At 39.9% G+C, this 23262-nt stretch overlaps 1 protein-coding gene across 6 annotated transcripts in view; it reads right to left on the bottom strand.

Annotated features, from left to right (window-relative positions):
- The window catches only part of GAPVD1 (GTPase activating protein and VPS9 domains 1), a 58861-nt gene that overhangs the window by 8954 nt on the left and 26645 nt on the right, over positions 1–23262 (bottom strand). For 2 of the 6 annotated variants that reach the window (XM_053667699.1, XM_037161154.2), the window contains 13 exons: positions 21163–21323; positions 18700–18829; positions 17313–17438; positions 14934–15107; positions 12735–12875; positions 11529–11663; positions 10951–11070; positions 8671–8748; positions 7835–8205; positions 6000–6087; positions 4935–5015; positions 1425–1547; positions 42–171 (listed from right to left, as the gene is read on the bottom strand). In XM_053667699.1, coding sequence (XP_053523674.1) covers positions 42–171; positions 1425–1547; positions 4935–5015; positions 6000–6087; positions 7835–8205; positions 8671–8748; positions 10951–11070; positions 11529–11663; positions 12735–12875; positions 14934–15107; positions 17313–17438; positions 18700–18829; positions 21163–21323 — 1858 coding nt within the window. Of the gene's footprint in view, positions 1–41; positions 172–1424; positions 1548–4934; positions 5016–5999; positions 6088–7834; positions 8206–8670; positions 8749–10950; positions 11071–11528; positions 11664–12734; positions 12876–14933; positions 15108–17312; positions 17439–18699; positions 18830–21162; positions 21324–23262 lie in introns of those variants that run through there. The other 4 variants (XM_037161289.2, XM_037161451.2, XM_037161368.2 and 1 more) reach the window with 4 other exon arrangements.

The raw sequence follows: 23262 nt of genomic DNA on the forward strand, positions 1-23262 counted from the left end.
AAAAGCCCGACCCCAGAGCCTTAAAGCCGTAGGAGCAATACCTGTAAGAGAAGGCTGAGTCCTGAGGCTGGGCCGCTTGGCTCGCGGAGTCTGGCAGGTCATCGGCTGAGATGTTTTGCAGTGTGTCATCTCGAGGAGAATCATGTGCACTTTCCCCATCACCCATAACCTCTAAACAAACCCACCCCCGAAAAGGTAATTAGGTTAATATGGAATATTATGGTACTAGCACTTAATTCTGAGCAACTCAGAGATAAGTTAGCACTGTGCTTTACAATAAGAGTTCTTTGAAAAAGAAAACTTCTAACATTGAAACAAGATAACGGATAGGGGATGATAGCATATCAAGAGATCACTTATTGAGAAGACAATGGTTTTGTTTCTCATACCAATCCTAATTGAAAAAATGAGTCTGTATGAATTTAATAAAGATAATGCTCTGTGATCAGAATCACCGAACCACAGAACTTAGAGGGGCCTCCAGATCGTTTTAAGTAACACCTAACACCTCCTTTCGTGGCCACGCAACCCTGCCCTGGGGGACAGCTACAAACCCCTTCACTAGCCATCGGCTGAGCGGACCGTGAGCTCAGGGCCTCCAGTCTCCTCCCCGGTGCTTCTCCCAAGGCCATGACGGAGCTGGGGGTTCGCTCACAAATGCAGCCGGGGGTGCCACGATAGTTTTATGTTTTAACTAATCAATTTAGAAAAGACATGCACATATAAAATCAGAATAAAAAAGTTCCTTGGTGTGATAAAGATACTGTGCATATACAAAAAAAATATTCTTAGGAGATAATTTCAAATGTGTCAGGAAAAACCAAATAGAAAAATACGAGAAAATCTTAACAACTGATGTCTATTTAGAGAAAATATGGACCTTAATTGTACTATTTTTTCAACTTTTCTGGAAAAAAGAAGTTGTACTATTTTTTGAAAAAGTTCAACTTTTCTGTTGTTTTTGCCTCTCCCCGGGCTCCCCCCTTAGTTTTCTTCCAGACACACTCGGTATACACACCAGCATAAACACATGCAGTACACAAGCTATGCTTCTACAGACTTTCATTTCCTGTTCATTTATCTTGAGGACTGTACCATATTTTTTGCACAGCTATTCAAAATTAGCTGAAGTAAGGCTACTTTTAATGCAAATGACTTCTATCACTGTGATACAAAAGTTAATATTCAAATCCTGCCCTGGCTGGTGTAGCTCAGTGGATTGAGCGCGGGCCTGCGAACCCAAGGATCAAGGTTTGACTCTCAGTCAGGGCACATGCCTGGGTTGCAGGCCAGTTCCCAGCAAGGGGATGCACAAGAGGCAACCACACATTGATATTTCTCTCCCTCTCTCCTTCCCTTCCCCTCTAAAGATAAATATATAGAATCTTTAAAAAAAATATTCAAATGCTGATCATGGTCATCACCTGCACTCTCGTAGTTGGCCAATGCTCCTTCACTGGGGCTGGTTCGTTTGATGGCGTTCCTGTACTTGTCTAGAATGTCCTCAGCGGCCTGAGCCTGGGCACTGAGTCTAGGGCTGGGATCATCTGCAGGGAAAGGAGAGTGAAGAATGAGCCCCCCTCGGTTTGGACCAACTGTGATGTTAGTACGACACCAGGAGCATAATCCCAAAGGCCGATTAGGAGGTGAGACTTAAAAAGAGCACATATCTCAATGTTAAGAGGCACCATGCAGCCGCCTACTCCTCCCATTGCTAGGTCTGAGAACCATGCCAAAGCACAGAATTGGCAGGACTGACTCCACTTTCTCATCATCGCCAGAATTCTGCATGACAGTGTCAATAAATTCAGTGCAGACTGAATGGATGATGGGTTTCTAAAGTGCTGACAGTCAAACCGCTACTATTAGCAATTCATGCTAACAGAACTTCCAACAATGCATTTTCATATGCGGACTTCATTTATTCAAACATCTCCATGCTGAAGGAGCAAAAAAAGTAGTATTTAAACTGAGAATTAAAGCCTTTTAAATAACAATAAAAATTGCCTTCCTCCATCCTTTCTTCCTGGATTTCTCTCTACACCAGATTTGAAAACGTCAGATTTTCATTTTCTGTCTCGCTGGCTCGCGCCCTGACACACAGCAGCTGGAGCAGCGCACTTCTGTGCATGCCGTGGTGTTGGAGGGGCCCCTGGAGGAGCGAGACAGTGCTGGGGAGACCTGGACTTGTCTCTGGGGTGCACGGAGAAAAAGCTATCCCAACCCCAGAGGCAGCACTGCTCACTGGCAGGACCGCTCTCCTGTCAGCAGTATCAGCACATCAAAATGTTTTCCTGCCGTCGAACTGATTACCAATTAATGAAGCAAAGGACTGCTACCGATCTACGGAATATAGTAAAGCTCCCTAGTGAGATTTAAACTCCTGGGGTGGAGCTAGGCCAGGCAGGTAACTACCATAAATGCCCACATTCTGGTAGAATCCCATTTTTTAAGAAGTCGAAAAATCACATAAAAATCACTAGAATTTATGTGTGTGTTAACGGCAGCTAATATTAACAGCAGCTAACATTTATTGAGCACTCACCCCGTGCCAGGAATTGTGCTAGGCATAGCTTACATAAATGACCTCAATTCATCACTGTGTCGAACCTGCAGGGGTGCGACTGTACCCCCATTTTAAAGAGGAAATTGAGGTACGTGAGAGTTTAAGTATTTATGTTCACAGGCTCTTCTTTTGTTTCCATAAAAAGTTTTTATTATTTCTGTCTCCATAAAATTGCAGTCAACTGTAGAGAGCAAGGATTTCCAAAGTAATTTAACCTTTCTGCTATAATGGCATTTGAATGAAGGATAAGAACTATAATCAGATCTCTTCAAAATGTAAACTCATAAAACCTTTTTCATTAAAAAAATTTTTTTTGGAGAGGGCATACTTTTTGCTATTGGTTTGGAGTGCTGTTGAGGCTCTTTTGAAAAAAAAAAAGAACAAGAGAATTTGGCTAAACATGGTAAAAGCCATAATGTTGCTCATAAACCTTATTTCTATAATGCCATTCTTAAAAATTTTATCCCAGGAAAGAAAATAATAAAAACAAACAAAAACTGCTACACATATGAAGCTGTGAGCAGTATTTTCACAGTAAAAGTTAGAGTCAATCTAACTATCCAAAAGCAAGAGAAGGTTCGCATCGCAGTAAAATCATGTGATAGATCATCCTAGAACCAATGAAAATTATAAACAAACCAGCTATGCCTAGCAGAAATTTGGGAGAAGGTTGATGAAATAACACGTGGTAAAAGAATGCAATTAAATACATGCTCTGATTCAGTCATGAGAAGCCGTGAACAGATATGAAAACACTGGAAGAGAACATGTAAAAAAGAACGCGCAGGGTGGTGGGATTATGGGCAGACTGTTAAGAAATTTCCTTCATAGCTTTTTACAATGGGTTTAATGATCACTTTCAATGGGTCATTAGTTAAGACTGTGTAGAAGTTTCTGCACCAGTAGAGAAGTTAAATGGCTTGAATTAAACATAAAGAAAATGAAATATTTTAGGAAAAAAATATATTCTACTCTACATAGCTTCCCATTTAAGAACCAAGAATCAAGAAAAATGTATTGCCCAAAGAAAAGTAAATCCTCCAAAATTATCAATTCAATATTATCAAAACATGAGGTTTCAAGAAGAGTATTTACTCCATTCTGTGAACACTGGTGGTGTCCTGCCACTGGAAACATGGCAGGGAAACATAAGTGTCTTGCCAAAAGAATGCCTCTGCAACTCTGCTCAGTCAGCCTGTAAGTTCCTGAAGGACAGGGGTCATGTGCGATCTGACTGAACACCTACAACACTTAGCACAGTGCCCGGCATGAGTCAGATGTTCAACAAATACTGGCTGATTGAATGAGATGGGCTTGACTGCTCTGCGCAGGGACCCGAGGCCGAGCAGCACAGCTCCTACTGTCTGGAACCCTCCATTCCAGGAAGGGCATGCGTCCAGCAGGGCAGCTGCTGGGCACGGAGCTACCTCTAAACAGCACTAGCCATCAGAATAGCATGCACTGAAACGGGATTCTACCGGTACTAATGCTGAGCTCTGAGGAGGATGTTCTTTCGAAACCTATCTCATTTTTAAATAAAAACCTTCATTTTAACTTAGCAGAACACAATTTAAAATCAAGATAAGAAAAAAATGAGGTGAGAAAGTAATTCCCCTCTAGATGCTCTGTTGTCACTGGAAACAGTAGTACACAGCTACTGCACTCAAGGCCGTGTCAGTAACACTACTCTTCTCACACTCTTTCCTTTCAGGGTACTCGTTCAAAATGTGCCAAAAAGAAGCTGTGAAAACAGAAATGCTGAATAAGGTAAGAACCCAACCTCTAGCTGTATTTTCCTTGGGTCAGAGCAATGCTAAAATGATTCAAGCTGTAAACATTAGTAAAGTTTATAAACTTATGATATTGTTTGAACATACGCTTTATCACAAAAAAGGAAATTAGGTAAAACAGAATTTCACTGTGATCCTGAATAGTCAAGAGCTACAGATGGAAGTCAATTTAGAATTTTACGATCAACCTTAGAGAAAACTACTCAATCAGTGGCCCGAAGGCGTGGCATGCAGAGAGCACTGAAACCAGCACCGCGCTTCCTAAAAGGCACTACGGGTCATCATCCCGCTAAGCTGTCGAGTTGCAGGGTATGTCTAGAGGCCCAGGACCGGGCCTCATCATAAACGGAAGCTATGATAATGAGGATGGTGATGGTGGTGGCAGCCTGCAGGAAGAGCACACTGAGATTCACTGTGGCCGCCGACTGCAAACCACAAAGCTACGAAGAACATACTCCCCACTGTACACACACAGACACACTCTTCTAAGAAGGCAACGCTTATGGCACCCAAGAAAAAGTGTTATGAAATATGTGCTCTGGGAATGAAGGAGCCAGGAAGTCCATGGGTCTACAAACCTGTGAGTGTTGAGAATCTGTCAGGCCCCAGATCATCTTTGTCTTTTTCTTGTTTTTCTTTCTTTCTAAATGGTATAGGAGCTGGAAATTAAATAAAGTCAGTAGTGTGACACATAACATACTGCGCTACCAGGAAGACAGCAGTCATTTGGGTTAACTGGCGTGCCGACATTTCTAAGTGAGAGGAAGGTGAAAAGTTTAAAAGCTAAGAAATCCCAAGTGTCCATTGATAATAGTTTTACAACAGCACTGAGGGTTCTTAAAGGAACTTTCGGAGTCGTCTGCCACAGGAAGAATGAATTAACTGGAGTCTATTGGGACTAAGTCAAAACCACTGCCTCTGCACCTCTGCTCAAATACAACACGGTCAAAGCTCTGAGCCTCTTTCTGCCCTCCTCCTCGGCGGAGCCGAGCGCAGCGCCAAGCCTGTGCTCCTCAGCGCCTGACCACCTCGGGGCGGAGAAGAGGCCTTCGGAAGAAGTCGCTAGCTTTAATCCTGGACGATCTCTCCATTCAGGAAGAGATGCTTTTGCAAACTCAAATCCCAGTATCTATTGGTATGATGCCAGGCTATGCACAAAAAAAAAGCAAACAATTTTATACAACTACCTCTCCAAATTAGACACTCACTAATACGGTATAAATATTCTCAAAGAACATAAAGGTTAAAAGCTGAAGTTTATTTGAGGAATGTAAAGGATGAATTTCAAATTTTCAGTTTAATTCCTGACAGTATCCCTTTCTCCTGCAATAATTACTGGCAACACGTATGTCGCAAGTCCTACATGTCTACCATCAGTGGCATGATATTTAAACAACCATGACTTGCATGACTTCCATTTATGAAACTACTACCACTTCCTGCAAAGAACAACAACTGCTACTTCTAAAGCTTGTCCTTAGCATTTATTTCACCTGCGAGAAACCATTTTCTTTACCCTGGAAAGAGCTAGAAACAAGCCCAGCAAGCCTTCAGAGAGAGGAGTTCAGGTACTAGCTCTCTGAAAAAGATTTTGGGGCTTGGCTTCTTATTGCTAATACAGCATTCTAATATTTTATAATTACCTTTAGGCATGGCAGAAACAAAACGTTTTCTCCACCAAGGTCTGTTCCTGTCTGATTTCTCATCATCGCTATCTTTGCGTTCTTCAGTCTGTAGGAAAAGTTCGATGCTTTATTTGTAGGTGGGCAGCAGGACAAATTACCATGAAAAGGATTTCATTTAGTCTTTGAAATACAAATTCCACTCAGGTTTGTCTTAAAAGCAAAACTGTTCTTGTTGCTGTAAAGGAAACTTCTGAAACTTGGAAGGGCACCCCTCAAGCCCTAGACAACGATCTGCTTGAAGGCAGGCACTGTCTCATCACTGTTAGTAAACTGAGAGCTTGACAGGGAGCCTGGCACAGCGTGGGCACTTAAATACATTCTTACAGAGTAAACAGTGCAAGTAACGTCTAGGGGGTAGGAGAGATGGTGGCAACGGCACTGATAGTAACACCGAGCTGGACGGTGTGCCAAGCACTGAGTGTAAAGATATATATTGTCTCATTTAAACCTCACAGCAGCCTTAGAAGATAAATACTATTATGAAGCCCTTCTTATAGATGAGAGGTTATCACTCATCTTCCCCAAAGTTACACAGTATGTGGCACGGGTGGGACTCAACTTAGATCTGCCCAACTTTGACATTCAAGTTTTGATCACCAATTATGCTGAACTGTCATCGGGACCACATGTCAAAGGACAGGAACTATAATTCCTTGACTAGCCCATCATGTGATCTTAGACAAATCATTTAATTTCTGTTTCTACAAAACGAGAACTAAAAATATTTTCTCTAAAAGCATTCATGTAGAAGGGGCTCCCAGAAACCAAATCAGGGACAAAAATAAATGACAAAAATAAACCCACTGATTAAAATAGAAAACCATGGGCCCATAGATATGATTAATAAGTGAGGAAATAATAAGTCTGACAAAAAACCAGGGTATTTACATATTTGCAAAGTGCCCACTCCCCCACAAAATAACAAAGGAAAGCAGTAACTTTACAGTGGGGAAGCCCAGCCAACCACACCTTCATCAAATGACCCAAATGACCAGCATAGGCAGGGAAAGTGACACACTGTCACGTCCGTGATATTCCTGCTGAGGATGACTAAGCTGACACTGGTCATGAGAAAACATCGAATAAGCCCAAATTCTAGAAATGGGCCTGTGATTTTTAAGTGTGTGAAGATCATAAAAGTCAAGGATGATCTGAGAAAACCCTCTAGATTGAGACTAAATGACACGATGACTGAATATAAGAGGCGATTCTGCACGGGACCCTGTAGAGAGTGTCACTGGAACCACCAGGGGCACAAACGGGGCGTGAGTGTCGGAGGGTCAGATGCAGTGACGCGCCAGTCTCCGTCCCCTGGTGCAGATGGCTGCAGCGCCACGTGAGGGAGACTCTGCACTAAAGTCGTCTTGGGGGAGGAGCGTGGCAGCTCAGGCTGGCAACATGGTTCGGGGTGGGGTTTTCTCTACTTCCAACTTCTGTGTAATTGTTTCAAAAAAAAAATAATATCCACTGGGAAAAAAAGAAAAATAATAGCTAATCATCTTGGAAGAAAACTGCGAGGTTTAAATGAAATTAAACATAAAATTACTTAATGAAACTTTAAAAGTGTTATAAAAATGCAAGCTATATTACTACAAAACCAAAGTACTAGAGTACTTCTAATGGGTTCTATGGTTGTGAATTTACTAGATTGACAGATCATCTTTAATTATGACTACTGTCCATCCTTAATCCTAGATGGATATAATCCATGTTAATTTCAGATACCAAGTGCATCAGGCAGACAGAACATTAAAGCTGACCACAAATTCTGCAGCGTGGCCTGTGTCCCATACCTCTCCTCTTGAGGAGTCCTTACTCGGGGATGAAGATGATGAATGAGGTGCAGCCACCAAAGAAGTAGCACCAATGGCTGCGGCTGGAGGGAGCTCTCGCTCTTCATTCCCTGGGCGTCGGTTCCAGCTGGGGTCACTCATGGGTCTCCGGACAGAAGACACTATATCAGAGCTCCTGCTGCGAACTAGTCTCTCAGGGTAGGAGTGCCTTTGCTTGAATGCCTCCATTTCAGCTGGCGTTAAGACATGGGAGCCAATGTTTGGCAGCCTGGCCTCATTTCCTCCCACAGCTCCTTCCAGGATCGGGGGGTCTGGTGGTGGGTGTGATGGCCTGGCATAGTGAACCTTGGGCCTTACCACAGCAGAAGCCCCTGGAACAGGAAAAAAAGTTTGCAACTGAGACACAAATGAGCCAACCAAGGCATTAACAGAGGGTTTTGGTTGCACACCTTTGTCCATGATAAGACAAGAGTCGAACGCTCACTTGATGCCCTGGCCCGTGTGGCTCAGTTGGCTGAGTGCCATCCCACCAACCAAAAGAATGCAAGTCTGATTCCTGTTCAGGGTGTATGCCTAGACTGCAGGTCTGGGCCCAGCCAGGTGGGGCACATACAAAGGGCAACCCGACTGATGTTTCTCCCACACATCGATGTTTCTCCCCCTCTCTTCCTCCCTCCCTTCCCCTCACTTAAAAAAACAAATATATATTTTTAAAAGCTCACTTGATCATTTCACCATATATACAAATATTGCATCATTTTGTTGTATACTTGAAATATAATGCTATGTCAATTATATCTCAATTTTTTTAAAAAAAGTCCATTTGACTAGTTTACCTTCATGTGAAGACAGTGGGTCGAACATGGCAAGCAGAGACTCCGACTGAGAAGGGGGGGAGGTCAGCTGGTGGGCACCTAAACCAAACAGTGAGGCTGGGTCAGCAAATGTCAATTTCTTAAAAAACTCTTATTATTAAAATGAACACCACATTATACCATGAAAGAAACTCAAGCTTCTAGAGTGCACTATTTAAAGCTACAGAGTAAAAGACACTCCTCTAAGCCTGTCTAAATAATCAAGATCAGAAATATTAAAATAGGTTGAGTGTGCAGAGGCTAATGCTTGGAAATACGTAAAAACTGTTACTTGAGACTTTCCAAATCTGAGCTTTTTTGATAATGAATTACAGTGTTGTATGCCTTTCCATTTTTCCTGTTGTTCTCTATCTTACTTATCTCCCTTCTGAAAAATTACAGAAATAGTGCATCATTATGAAAGATAACTTAAAACATGAGTTCTCAAAATTTTAATCTTAGAACACCTTTATATTCTTTAAAATTACTGACTCACTATATGTATTGATTTTAATTAGAAATTAAATCTAATTTCTAGATGCAATTTCTAGTTAAATTAAAAAAAGATATATATTCACATGCACATCCACTAAAATATACCCATTAAATGGTAATACCAATAACCCTTTATAATGAAAAATAGCTGTATTTTCCAAAATAAGTAAGAAGAGTGACACTGTTTTACATTTTTACAAATTACTATGTGGTTAGAAAGAACACAGCTGGATTCTCAAATCTGTTTCTGTTTTGAATCAGTTGCAATATGACATTTTGGGTAGAGACTAAAGAAAAACTGGCCTCGCACATGCAGTTGGAAAGGGGATGATATTTTAATAGCCTTTTCAGTAATTGTGGATATTTTTCTTTGATACTGTATCAAATCTTGACAAGTAGTTTTTTAAAGGTGAGGTATACCCTGGAATCTGAAACCTAGTCAGTGAACTTTCTGTACTCTGTGGCATTAAAATTGACTGGACTGTCTGGCATTTTAAATGGATCTTTTACCCATGCCAGATTTGTAACATCATGCACTCATCATCTAGAAAATATTGGTTCAATTAGATACACTAATCTTCTAAATGTTGATGCATTTCAACATATGAATTTGAAAAACTGCATCACCGCCAGTCTCACCAGGAAAGTCTTTAAGTTCTGGGAAACCGTGAAGCTCCCAGAAGTGGGACAAGTTTTCCAAAATTCTAACTTATCTGAAAGCTGGAGTGTGATCATTGACAACAAATTCTACTCTGAAGTGACAGGCTCATTCTGTTCATCTTCAGGACACATCTGACAAACACCCAAGTGAGAATAAAGACAGTTTGTCTGTTGGTCATTCTCTCAAGTGAAAATGGTGTTTCACGAAAAACAAACAAGAAAAAAACAGGTAGTTAAGCTCACAGTTCAAACAATCACAGAAGTGCTTTTCTGTTAGCGGTCCCTCCTACCTCTTCACATAGAATATTAGAAAGATGTGTACTCAAGGGTGGAGATGTAATTAAATAACCTCCACTGCTTCACCAGACACTTTCTCCTTTATTTTAAGTGAGAGAAGGGCACAATGACCATGAGCACAGTTGGTGCCACTGCCCTGCTTCATGCTAAAGGCCTGGCAAGTTCACCTACTTTAGCTGGTGCACCATCAGTGCAGATGTCAGTAGAGTGGAAAGGACAATAACCTTTTATTACTATGAAAATAGTCTGCTCTCATGCTCTCCACCCCCAAAAAGGTCTTAAGGACCCTCAGTAGTCCATGAAGAGCACAGTTAGAAAGTTGCTAGCTTAGGACAGTGCCTCTCAGCTGGGGCTATTGTGCCCCCGAGAGATCACGCGGCAGTGTCTGGAAACACTGCTGGTTGTCACAACTGCAGGAGAGGGAAGTGGGGGGCATGCTCCTGGTAGAGGACAGTCCTCCCACAATAAAAAATTACCTGGCCCCAATGTCAACAGTACTAATAATGACAAACCTTGGTTTAGAACAAACAAAAATATAAAAAGGTATTTCTCTATTCATTTAAAAAATAACTACATAAATTCTAGTAAGTGGCTATATCAAAATTCATTTAGCCATTCTATTTTTCAATAATTAGGCTATTTCTAAGTTCACAAATGTTAATGTGATGAAGAACATCTTTCTGCGTATGTATCGCCAAATTATGTCTCAAAGGGCTATAACAATGGATATTATCACCAGCGATGGTAAGTCTGCCAGTTTCACCACTAATGTGATTGTTTTAAAAAGCCACTCTCATTTCCCCTTCTTACCATGGGTTACTTCATCCATGTCTGGACTAGTGACAGAATCTTTACCCCCAAAGTCAGAGCTGCACTCCGATCTCAGGTCTTCAATCTTATTGGGAATATCCTCAGAGGTTGCACTTATGCCTTAGAAAAAGAAAGCAAAAATAAACAGCAAGAATAAAATAACCACACAAAAAGTACGAGTTTTGGAGAAATGTAAATATTCTCAATTTTTCTGTGACCCAGTTCTATATATGTGCATCATTTGGTGTTACATCTTTTATTGTACCATTGCTTAAAGGGAATCACTTGATTTGCACAACATAACCAGAATTACAGGTGACATCTAAATGCAGTAGGCAGCGGCTACCGAGAACAGAGTTATAGAAGGAACACGTACCGACCGTTTGCCAATTACTTCAACATGCTCTATAAAAGCCACACATTAAATTCTCACAGGTTTAAGGCCCTATAGAAATAATCTCATTTCCTGAAAATTACCCAGCTCTTAAATAAAATATATCTCTTTGTGATCAACTTTATAAATGGAAAGGTGGGAACACACCTTGAAATCCTTATTCCTTAAAACAAGACAGACATACCCGACACAACACTGAGGCCTGGTGTGCTGGGGCGGGAACTGACCTCCCTGACATCCGTATCATCAGAGGTGCTGCCCAGTCCAGAACAGCTCTCGAGCTCCTGCAGGCGCTCCTCCTGCTTCAGATCTGGGGCCTCTAGACAGAAGATGTGAGGGGTCGTGTTAGTGATTCTGCTAGCATGCCACAGTTTCAGCTTGTGACTCGGATGATGAAAGCTACCAGGGCATGAATGAAATCAGTGTAAATAGATTTCTAAGTCTGGGCCAGTTAGCGAAGTTAAGTTGGATCAAGTGTTAAAAAAGTCAAGGTTGTGAGTTTTATACCAGTTGAGGCCAGTTCATTGTGCAAAGATGAAAACTGATTCCAGGTTACCCCTGGATGTGCTCCTGGTTAGGAATTAAACTGAACAAAAGAATATAAAATAACTTAGCATTAAACCAACCTCTTTCTAAAAAAAAAATTTCTGTGGATGCTCAAAAGATAGTGAGAGACTCCTTCTGTCTCCTTATGTAAAGGTCGGCATGTCTGAATGTGTTAACATTATACAACATGTACCAGGATCACTTAATTATTCTTGTGCCAAGTACATCAGAGAGAATGTAATTCAGATACACAGTTATTTTTATTTGCATTCTGGTAGTTGACATTTAATTGAAGGCAAAGATTTATCTTCATAATCAGAAAAAAGTAGAAATGCAATACATAAGAAAAAAGAAAGTACAAAATACTTCATATACATTTATAATAACCCTGCACAAATAATTCTCAGTGCTCCAGAGTCTCAATTTCAGTGCATTTCAAAATTACATTAGGTACATTTTAAAGGGTCAAGTTCTACCCTCGGATGAATCTAAACAAGCTTACCAGGCATCCAACTACTCAGGGTTCCTGTTTTGTGACGAGTGAGTGGGAAATACTGGACTCGATGCCCCACACAGAACCCTGATGAGTTACTAACAGCTGCTTCCAAAATAACTGAACACAGAGTCAGAAGGCACCTGTCACCTTAGCCTATGCCATCCAACATGGCATTTTTTCCTGATGAACAGAAAATACCCTAATTCCCCATTTGAAATTCTTAGCAATAGGATTGCCTCACACTTGTCAAATGTATACCTGAAAAAATGTCTATCACATAGAAATTGGAACACCTTACATTTAAAACTTCTGTGCAAATCAAAATACAAATAGTGACAGCATACTAACCTGAGTCACTTGGCAAAACCTCTACACTCCAAGCTTCGCTTGTTGTCTCTGATATGGTAGAACCAGTGCAGTGGTCAAGAAGTACTGACCCTGAACCTGGCAGGCACAGTAAACTGCCTAACATGTTCTCTGCTGCTGCACCTGTATAACCAGTGGGGAGCAAAAGGTTAACAAAGATCCTGAATGGGAAGAGCAGAGATAATGGAAAAAAGCCAAACACTAAGCTAACAAAATCTCTCTACTCTATCCGCAAGAAATAAGCCAAGGTAAGAGTAATTTCAATCAATAACACCACTAATAACTCAAATTTCCCATTCTGGTCACAATGACACAAGCTCTTTTTCATCCATTGCCTCCTGTTCACCTTGGACTCTCCATAGAAAGAACACGTTGTTAGGTCAAGTCATTTCAACTAGCTTTCAACTTGGTCTCTCAGTAAATTTTATGTGTCTGTGCCTAATAGCTCTCTAAAATGTATAGCTCTACAAGGACTAAAAATAGTCAAGAGACATTTAACCACATAAAGTTACACTGGCCGAAAATGTTTTCTTCTGGCACATCAGCCACATACTCAGTCAATGAAACATCTTTGCAGGAAAATGTGTATTGCCTCTGTAGCACTCATTCAACTGCAAATACAGCTTACTGCTCAAACAGAGCTGACTGCCAGAAAGAATGCTAAATACTTAAGCATCTGGAACAAAATAATGCAAAAATCAATTAAGAAATCTATTTACACTACCCCAAAATGCAAACAGAAATAATTCAATATTATTGTACACCTGTGTTAAACACACTCAAGTTCAGAATGTTCTACTATTTCTGATTAAACCTATCAAAAGAACAATTCTACTCAGTGCATGAAAAAACTTTTGGCCCTGAATAGTGTGGGCTTAGTTGGTCGGAGCACCTTCCCATAACCAAAGGACTGGAGGTTCAATTCCCAGTCAGGGCACATTCCTAGGTTGAGGGTTTGATCCCTATTCCAGGAGTGTACAGGAAGGCAATCAACTGATACGTCTTTTTCCCATCAATGTTTCTTTCTCTCCCTTCCTTTCTCTCTAAAAGGAATGAAAAAAAAATGTCCTTGGGTGAGGATTAAAAAAACAAAAAACAGAAATAACTCTTAGAAAAAGGTTACTGGTAAAAGTGACCTTTTCAAGATATATCATGACATAATTAAAAATAAAATAATGTCTAGTCCTGGCTGGTGTGGCTCAGTGGACTGAGTGCAGTCTGCAAACCAAAAGGTTACTGGTTCAATTCTCAGTCAGGGCACATGCCTGGGTTGCGTGCCAGGCCCCAAGTTGGGCACGTGCAAGAGGCAACTTATCAATGTATCCCTCACACATTGATGTTTTTCTCCCTCCATTTCTCCCTCCCTTCCCCTATCTCTAAAAGTAAAGAAATAAAAAATATTAAAAAATAAAATAATGTCTGGAACCTGCCTGAACATTAGGGGAAGGGGAGGAAGGGTAGTGGATGGGAGAAGAGAGGAAACAAACTGGCCACATGTATGTGTAACTGTTGAAGCCAAGCAACAGTTACACTGAGTTCATTACACTGTTCTCTCTTATACTTCTTTAAAATGTTCCATAATTTGTAAAGAAAATGAAGATGGTGGTTATGAGACCATATGAATCTTCTGAACTCACAGAACAGTCTCTTAGAAGAGTGAATTTTAATGTTCATAATTATACATCAATAAAGTTGATATGAAAAAAGACAAAGAAAAAACTGATTACTTTTTGGAACTGAATTAATCCTTCCAGAAGTAAATTAAATTTTTAAGAGACTCTCAGTATCATATTATTCCAAAAGATTTTACAGCTATCATCTGTCAAAGTTTTCATTTTAAGGTACAATATTTAGCCTCTAAAAAACACCCTAATCACAGACTAAGAACATACGCTATGCTCTACAAACAAGACTTAATGAGAGGCTAATTCAAAAGGCTGGTTTTTCTTTTTTGGGGAGGTGGAGGGTGGAGCTAAATGTAGTCGGGGAAAACATACCTGTATGTACAGTAAGTAAAGAAAAAACACACCGATGCCTTGTCATGTGCAGGCACCTCAGTTTCCCGGGTGGCACGGCCACACCCACATGCCTGTGAGAGCACCGACGTCCCCCCCCACCCTGAAGGGCAGTGGACATGAACCACTCAACAGGAGTCTTCCAGAGACATTAAACAGCAGTTACCTGCAATCTCTTGCAAGCGATCTTCATCAATGTTAGGGTCAAAATCACTTCCCAAGACATCCGTACTCCAGGTCTCACTCACTGTTTCTGATATATCCCTATCATCTGTCAGTCCCATCATGTCACGAATTTCAAACTTCCTCAGCTTATCATCAAGATTATCTTGTGTTGTAGCTAACAAAAACAAAATTAAGCACTTAAAAAATGGTAGCACAGCTATGATTTCTTAATCAGATATGAGGAACTTTATGTCTTTGATCTTCATTTTACATATTTTATAATTAACACTGAGCACACAGTACCAAAACACTAAATTATCCCCTCACGGATGCAGTCTTTTGCTCTTTGAACTCAACTCAGTATATGGACTTCCCCTTCTGGCAGATTAACTGGGGCCACTGATGCAATTAATCGTCTCCCCCATCCACAACCTCTGCAGTGTGACTGTGATCAAGAACTGGAGTATAATTCCCCCCTCTTTGAATTTGCACAGGCCTTGTTACTTGCTGTGGCCAAAAGTGTAAGGAGGAGTGTGCCAGTTGCCAGGCTAGAGGTCAAGAGACTTTATAAACTTCTGCTCGCTCTCTCTCTCCCTCTCTCTCTCTCACCCTTACTCCTCTCAAAAGAACCAGCTTAAGCTAGCCAGCTGGAGGGTGAAGGACTGCACTGGAGCAAAGCGAAGGTCATTCTAGACCAGCCAGCTCCCCACGGACCAAGTGACCGCCAGCGAAGATTAGCAGAGGTCCCTGCTTGTCCACTGGTGACCGTAGGTGCATGAGTGAGCCCAGTCCAAATCAGAGAACCACCCACCTGACCCACAGACTTGAGAGCAAAAAAAAAAATGTTTACTGTTTTAAGTCACTAAGTTTTGAGGTGGTCTGTTACATAACATTATAGCAATGATTAAGTGATAAACCTTTACTTAAAAAAAAAAAAAGGTTTTGTCCTTGCTGGTGTGGCTCAGTGGATTGAGTGCCAGCCTCCAAACTGAGAGTTGGTGGTTCAATTCCCAGTCAGGGCACATGCCTGTGCTGCAGGACAGGTCCTCAGTTGGGGGTGTGCAAGAGCCAACCGATCAATGTATTTCTCCCACAATATTTCTTTTTCCCTCCCTTCCCCTCTCTCTAAAAATAAATAAATAAAGTGTTCAAATGGAATCTGTATTTAATGATGCCATAGCATTTTCAAACAGAATTCTGTCCTCTGCTGAGACAGAATTAAAAAATAATAATTTTTTATATGACAGCCCCCTAATTCTAGAGTTTTCTCTCTTCCCTTGACAGAGAAGCAGTCTGCAATGTGCCTCAGTTCACGTCTTAATCCAGTGTTCACAAACTGCAGACTGCCAACCACCTACACCCACACGGCCTCAAGGGCTTGTTAAGGAAATGACACTCTTTCCACTTTTGTCTTCAGCTACTACTATTTTGGTCTTCTCTGTTATTTACAGAAATTTTCATCCTAATTGATACAATGACAAATTGATCAAGTAAAATATACTATTACTTTTATTTAATATACAAATACCCCAACTGGCAATGACCTTTTCCTCTCTAAAATGGACTGAACCAGGATTTCTAAAAATGAGACAGGGAAAATGGTTTTTTCTTTTTACTCCCCAACTAATTTTTATGTGCACTAAAGTCTAAGAATCACCACCTCAAACCCAGTTGAGGGCCAGTGCTCTCAACACTCCCTTGAAGGCCACCCAATGATCTTTAAATACACAAATCCAAAGATCCTAAAGACCCTTTTTAAACTAACCTTCCCAAAGCACACCAAGGACCCAGCTGTTTTCCAATCCTCACCTCCTGCTATTCCCGCAGTAGGCAGTTCCTGCAGGACTGGGTGGCTTCCCACCTCTCTGACTGCCTAACACTCCTCCTTCACCTAGAAGGCCCGATCTCCAGCTTCTGCCAGTGCGATGCCAGCCAGGCTTTAAGGCTAGTGTTTTCTTCAGTAAGCTTCTCCCTACACTTCCAACCACTGTATTGCTCAATCAGAACGGCCAAAGCACTCTATGACACTTTTAATCATTTGTGTACCATTCTCTCTCTCTTGTAGGTTCCCTGAGCCCTGAGGTTTTGTTTCATTTCTTAAAATTTTAATGTTACAGAATTGAAATACCTTATGTTACAGAATTCACACAATTCATTTTAATTCTATGTAATTTAAGTCTAAAGAATTCACTTACCAACTAAACACATCTTTAAGAAATAAAGGAACCATGTATGAATAAGTGCGAGTTTAGTAGTCATTATATAATCAACTTAAATTTATTCTAACTGAACACAGCCCACTTACATGGAAACATATTGTTTATCCTGCAACCAGGTAACTTCTCTGCTACTTGCCCAGCTATGTTCCACTTCACCTTACCTTGCTCATGCTCCAATAGCTGTAGAGCTTCAACTCCATTACTCCCAGAGGGTCCTGCTCCAAGTTCTGATACAGACTCTCCTTCCAGGTCTAGAGAGGACACTGAATTGGAGCGATTTGAAGGACCTAGAAAAATGTTTCTACTATGAGTGACCTTAAACAGTCATGGGCCATCATGTAGGTAATTTTTCATGCCTTGATAAGGGACTAAAGACTAAATAAAGTGCCTTTGATATTGTGTTTATTTCTTAAAAATATATATGCCCAATGCGGCTTCCAGGGAATTATCCTAAGGAACAATTTAAAAATTCATCACAGGTTGCTTGTATCAGGGCTTCTTATAAGTGAAAAGTGGAAGCAATCAACATGTCTAATCGTAAAAGAATGTTTAAATGAATTATCAAAGAAAACAGCCATTAAAAACCATGTTATTTAAGAATGTTAAAATTTCAAAGGAAATGCTACTGTTATACAGTTAAACAAAAAAAGGTTACAAAACAGCAAAAACCTAATCTTGCTGTAAATAAACCAAAATGTTAACTGTTATTAACAGAATGATGAGATTACAGATGATTCTATTTCTTTTCAGCATTTTCTAGAATAAATGTACATTACTTATGTTTTTAAAAATTAGAGGAAAAAGCCCTGGCTGGTGTGGCTCAGTGCATTGAACACTGGCCTGCGAACCAAAGGTTGTTGGTTCGATTCCCAATCAGGGCACATGCCTGGGTTGCAGGCCAGGTCCCCAGTAAGAGACTCGTGAGAGGCAAACACACACTGATCTTTCTCTCCCACTCTTTCTCCTTCCCTTCCCCTCTCTCTAAAAATAAATAAATAAAAATATTTTTTAAATCAATGTAAAAAAAAAAAAGTTTGCCCTAGTACACAGAATGAGTCTTATTTCACAATCTTGCCTTTAAATTTACTTTTTATTCCTATTTCCAGCATACCATTCTGCTTCATAAAAGGTATGTGTGAATATACAGAACATTGAAAGTACACACAACACCCTGAAATACTAGTGAGTCATTTTTTCCATTTAGACATGCATTATATCCCTCTAAAGGAGCTCTATAAGCGTAAAGAAATAAAAGTTCAACGTTAGAGAAAGAAAGGTTGGTATTATTCAAGTCTCAGGGAAGACTTGTATCTTCTCCATTTTATATGACCACGGGTCTCCTGAAATCTTTAATTTTTGTTTTCTTGCAACCTTGATTTTATTCAACAATCGTTCAGCCAACTGTTCAAGATCTTTAGAAAAAAACTTCATTACCCTCCTCAGTCAGGAGGGGCACAGATGGTATAACTAATTTATAAGGCTCCTTTAAAGAACACAAACAAAATACTACTTCAGTCACACAACTCCTTGAATGAAGTAACCCTTCACCTTCAGATATTCCTTCCAGATTATCACTGCAGAGGGAAAAGCGCAAGGTTTTATCAGGTTTACCGTGGAGTTTGTTTTCATCGACAGGGACATCTCCTTGTCCTCCATCCGAGAGTTGCATGTTTAGGACCTAAAAAATAAAATGCCATTGGTTTGTCACAACAGAAAGAAAACAAACTACAGCAAATGCATATTCAAGTTTTTTAAATCTTAAATTATCATTTTAAACTAAAAGCCAACCTACAAGGTTCTGTAAGTACCTCAAGAAGAAAAGTGTATCGGAAGAACTGAACCAAATGGGAGGGAAGTGGAGAGCACTGGGGGGGGGGGGGGGCGCTGGGATGGAAGTAAAAGACAGAAAACTGTACTTGAACAACAATTAAATAAATTAATTTTTAAAAGAAGAAGAAGAAGAAGGAGAACTGAACCTATGCGCTTTCATCGCCCTACCGGGGACAGAGTTTGAACAGGCAACTGGACATCAAATGGGCAGTGGTCAGGATTGTAAGAATCAGAAGACTTTAGGGCAGCGGGCCAGTCCTTCTGGTTCTGCCATGTGCCAGCTATATAACCTTGAATAAGTTATTTAAACACCAAGAGCCTCAGTTTCTCCATCTCTAAAATGGCAGTAACTGTGTAATGCTACGGAGTTGTTGAGGACTAAATAAAAAGATGCATGTAAAGCATTTGCCATAGTTAAATGACATTAAATTCACAGTAAAGTTTTTCAAACGTTAATAAACTAAGTTAGCAAGAAGAAAACATATAAACAAATCATCCAGTAAGCACCAGAACTGAATCAGTCTGGTCTGAACCTCCACTTGATCACCACACACACATGGCCACAAAAGTCCATATCAGCAGCTGGTATAACTTCCAGCCACCTCTAGCTTAGAGCTGATGGCCTTTTTATAATGTTTTTCTGTTTGTCAGATGATTCCAAATAAAATAACTACTTCTTACTCCCCATAAGCCTCATAACTCAGCTCTGTGTGTATCTCCAACTTAATGAAGAACTGAATGCTTCTTTGGAAAACTGTGTTTTAAGCACACCTGGAGCTTGAACTCACAGTCACTGGGTTCCTAGGCTGTTGCAGGAAAATGAAGAAGAGTATCCTTACTTAAAAAGAAAAAAACAAAATAAAAACTAACACCAAAAAGACCTGCAGCTGCTGTGTAGGCCTTGCACTTAAGTACATTAAAGGTCTTTTTAAATGGCTCTGTATATTTACCTGTGTAATAGCAGTAAAGACAGTTTTTTTCTATTTGCTTGAAATTAAATGCAGACAGAAAATTTTACATTATGTATTTTTAAGATAACTCAGGGTGAGTGATGTGCAATGAACGTTCAGGCAAAACCTATCTAAAGGCCTGGACAGTGGCATGAGTTAATGAAACAAAGGCATCAGACCACTGTGCAGACATTTCCCTGCACAGGGATAGACTAATGTCTTTGAGGCTGCCACTGAGCTGGGGTTTGGGGACAGTTAACAGGTAAGGTAGATGGCACAGAGCTCTCTGACCGCCACAGTCAGCTGTTTCTTCTTCCCTCATTAAGCACCCCCTCGTAGTTGTAAGTTTTTTACTACATTCCGAAGTTCCTAAAAAGTTGATTCTGACAGCTGTTTCCACCTCATTCATTTTTTTGTTGTGAGTGCAGAGGGACAGAGTTTGGGAGTTTGACAGACCTCTTTCCTATGAGTGATGCCACTGATCCAAACACAGCCAACCACCAGCATGGCTTTATCAACCACTGTAACCAGTCTCTAATTCTCAAGCCAGGACTAGAGGTTTTCTTGAACAGTAAGCAGTCACTGTTGAATGTTAAGATGCTGCTTTTTTTCCGGGAGGTCACAATGTTGGAGGAGTGGATGCTACCTTTAGAGAGTCAAGATTTCTTCTTTCCTTTTGCCCCTGTGCCAAGCTCTTGTTTACAAATATTTAAAATCTGATTCCCATACCCCCGATCTCATTTCTTCAAAATGTTTTTTTAGTTTCCTTTTTGCAGTTATTGCTTCCATTTTTTCCTAACAGACCAAAGAAAAGAAAGTATTTCTAAAGAATGTTTGGCTCTTTAAAAGCAGATATACCGCTTGCTGGTATATCATTAAAAAGAAAAGTAACTAACATAAAACACTTCCTACAAGCCACTGGAAAGATCTCTTCAATTTCCATACTTCCTGGCTTCCTGCCTCTTCTACCACTAAGAAAATTCCTCTTGGTGTGGACCTGGTCACCCCTGCAGGGCTACAGATGCACTAACGTGAAGGGCCTGCAGAACTGTTCACAGAAAGTCTAGCATTTGCTGGTGTGTCATGGTAGGCCCACTGAAGATAAAGAAAAATATTCACTTAATGCATACTAAGTGCATTAAGTGATTTACAGAAGTGACCGTTAATGGGAATAGAATTTAAATTTCTTAACATCAGTGGCTATAAGTTAAATGTAACAATACATTCATACCTCATTTTCTGACATCATCCCTGGAGTCAGCTGGGGACCTGTCCCTAAGGAAATGACCAACACTTCTTCTGGCTGCACTTCCTGGATGGTTTCTTGAGATGATCCTTCATGGTCCATATGTAAGTCCATTAGCACATTGGTACGGCTTCTGCTTCGAGTTGCTAATAAAATAATTTAAATAAGAAATTTAGAGAAAAAGATAAAATGAACAAAATGGCACACTAACTACAAAAATATATTTTCTATTAATGTAGAACACTTGCGCATGCACAAAAAAAAGTGGTGAGGATATGAATAAGAAAGGAAAAAAACCCCTGTATCTTCCCAGTTACTCTACTGATGACTAATACAGATTCTCCTTCAAAACTGACAATCAGAAATAATGACCCACGTTCACCTGACAAAGTGTGACAAACAGATGAGCACACCTGCAGAACAGCCAACACATCCCAATCAATTTAAGACTTGGGATGACAGGAAAAGCATTACCTTATTTCTTATCTGTTCAAGACACCTTCAACTATTTCTCCTATAAAATTATTTAAGTGTCACCAGCCTTCCATATTAATAACTAGAAAATTTAATATAGAAATCTGATAGCCATACAAAATAATATACATTAATTAGGCAATTGCTTTCAATACCCAAATCAGTTTTTGAAAATACACTGTTTTCCCTGAAATGTATTAACCTCTTTCCAAAGATGAAGGAGAAATTTCCCGATGTTTGATTACTAGTTTCCTTTCTGCTTAATGGAAACGTTGTAAATTAATACAGGATATAATTATTTGGGGATTTTTCCCTACGTAATACTTTCTTTCTAAACTAGTCCATCCTATAGAACTTGTGAAAGATTTGGATAGTTGGTAATAATTTCTGTATAAGTTTTAATCTTCTGTGATTGAATTTCAGTTTTTAGAGATCAATAAAATTCAATACAACCAGAATACTAACTAGAAATTCTATTTCAATGCAAAATAATCAAAAGTACAAGCACAGAGCAAAACACTCTATAGTAACAAGTCTTCCAACTTCACTTTGAAAAATGCAAAAGTATAAACAACCACCTTCTCTCTCCAGTGCTGTAGATCTGTCTGTTCATCAATCACTTACTTTCGGAATTCAGGGCACAAATCAACTTGGAAAAGTCAGGTTCACCTCACTATCTTCTACTGAATTGTGGACTTAAATTCAACTTCATGAACTACATGAATCTTAAGGAACAAACTTCGTCATTTATAAAAATGCAAGTAATCAAAATTCATATAACAATTTACACAAAGCAAAAGCAACATGCACATGGAACACGCTTTTATCAACCATTTCTCATGAGAAGTTACACAAGTAGAGGAAGAACGCCCATTACCCACCAAACGGGGCTACTAGAGTAATGTGAGCAGAGAGATTGGTGGCTGAGGGGTCCCAGGCAGCGATGGCTGCTAACTGTTGTCCTGGGTTGCGAAAGCATTAAACAGAAAGAAAATCAACCCTCTGAATAATGGACACATTTTTAAAAATATGAAATAAATTCAATGGCCAGGTCGCATGATTATACAAACTAATACTGGGCAAACATGTGAAGTTTACTTTCTATTATATCCATATTCAATGATACTTCTGGATGATATGAAACGAAAGAACTAAAGCACAGGAGTGAATGGGGAGGACAAAAATCTCGAATTTACCAAAACTCATTTATTTCTTCACGTTAAAATAGTACAAATAGCCTATAATATTAAAAATCATTGAGTGTCAAGCTTTACTTTTTTCTGTTTTTAGTTCTAAAAAATAACATTTGGGGATGATGAAAGCCAAAGACTTAAAGAACACGATGCCATATTCCTGTTGACATTATTTCATACTATGTTAAATGTAAGGTAGGTTAATATTAAGAAACTGACAGTTCTTAACACATCAGCTCATGGAAGATTAAATGTGAAATTCCATTCTTCAAAATGTGTAAGATACAGTAACTATTCATGTTCACTATTGCTGAGCTCCTCATTATCATTAAAAAACTGGCACTAAACTACTCTGCTCCCTGAGCCTAATATTATTTTACTCTTTCCCTGCCTTGTTTACTGTGTGTAACTCCCTTTC

This window comes from Artibeus jamaicensis, unplaced genomic scaffold, assembly GCF_021234435.1.
Source record: "Artibeus jamaicensis isolate MK-2021 breed Jamaican fruit bat unplaced genomic scaffold, CSHL_Jam_final contig_471, whole genome shotgun sequence".
Classification (NCBI taxonomy): domain Eukaryota; kingdom Metazoa; phylum Chordata; class Mammalia; order Chiroptera; family Phyllostomidae; genus Artibeus; species Artibeus jamaicensis.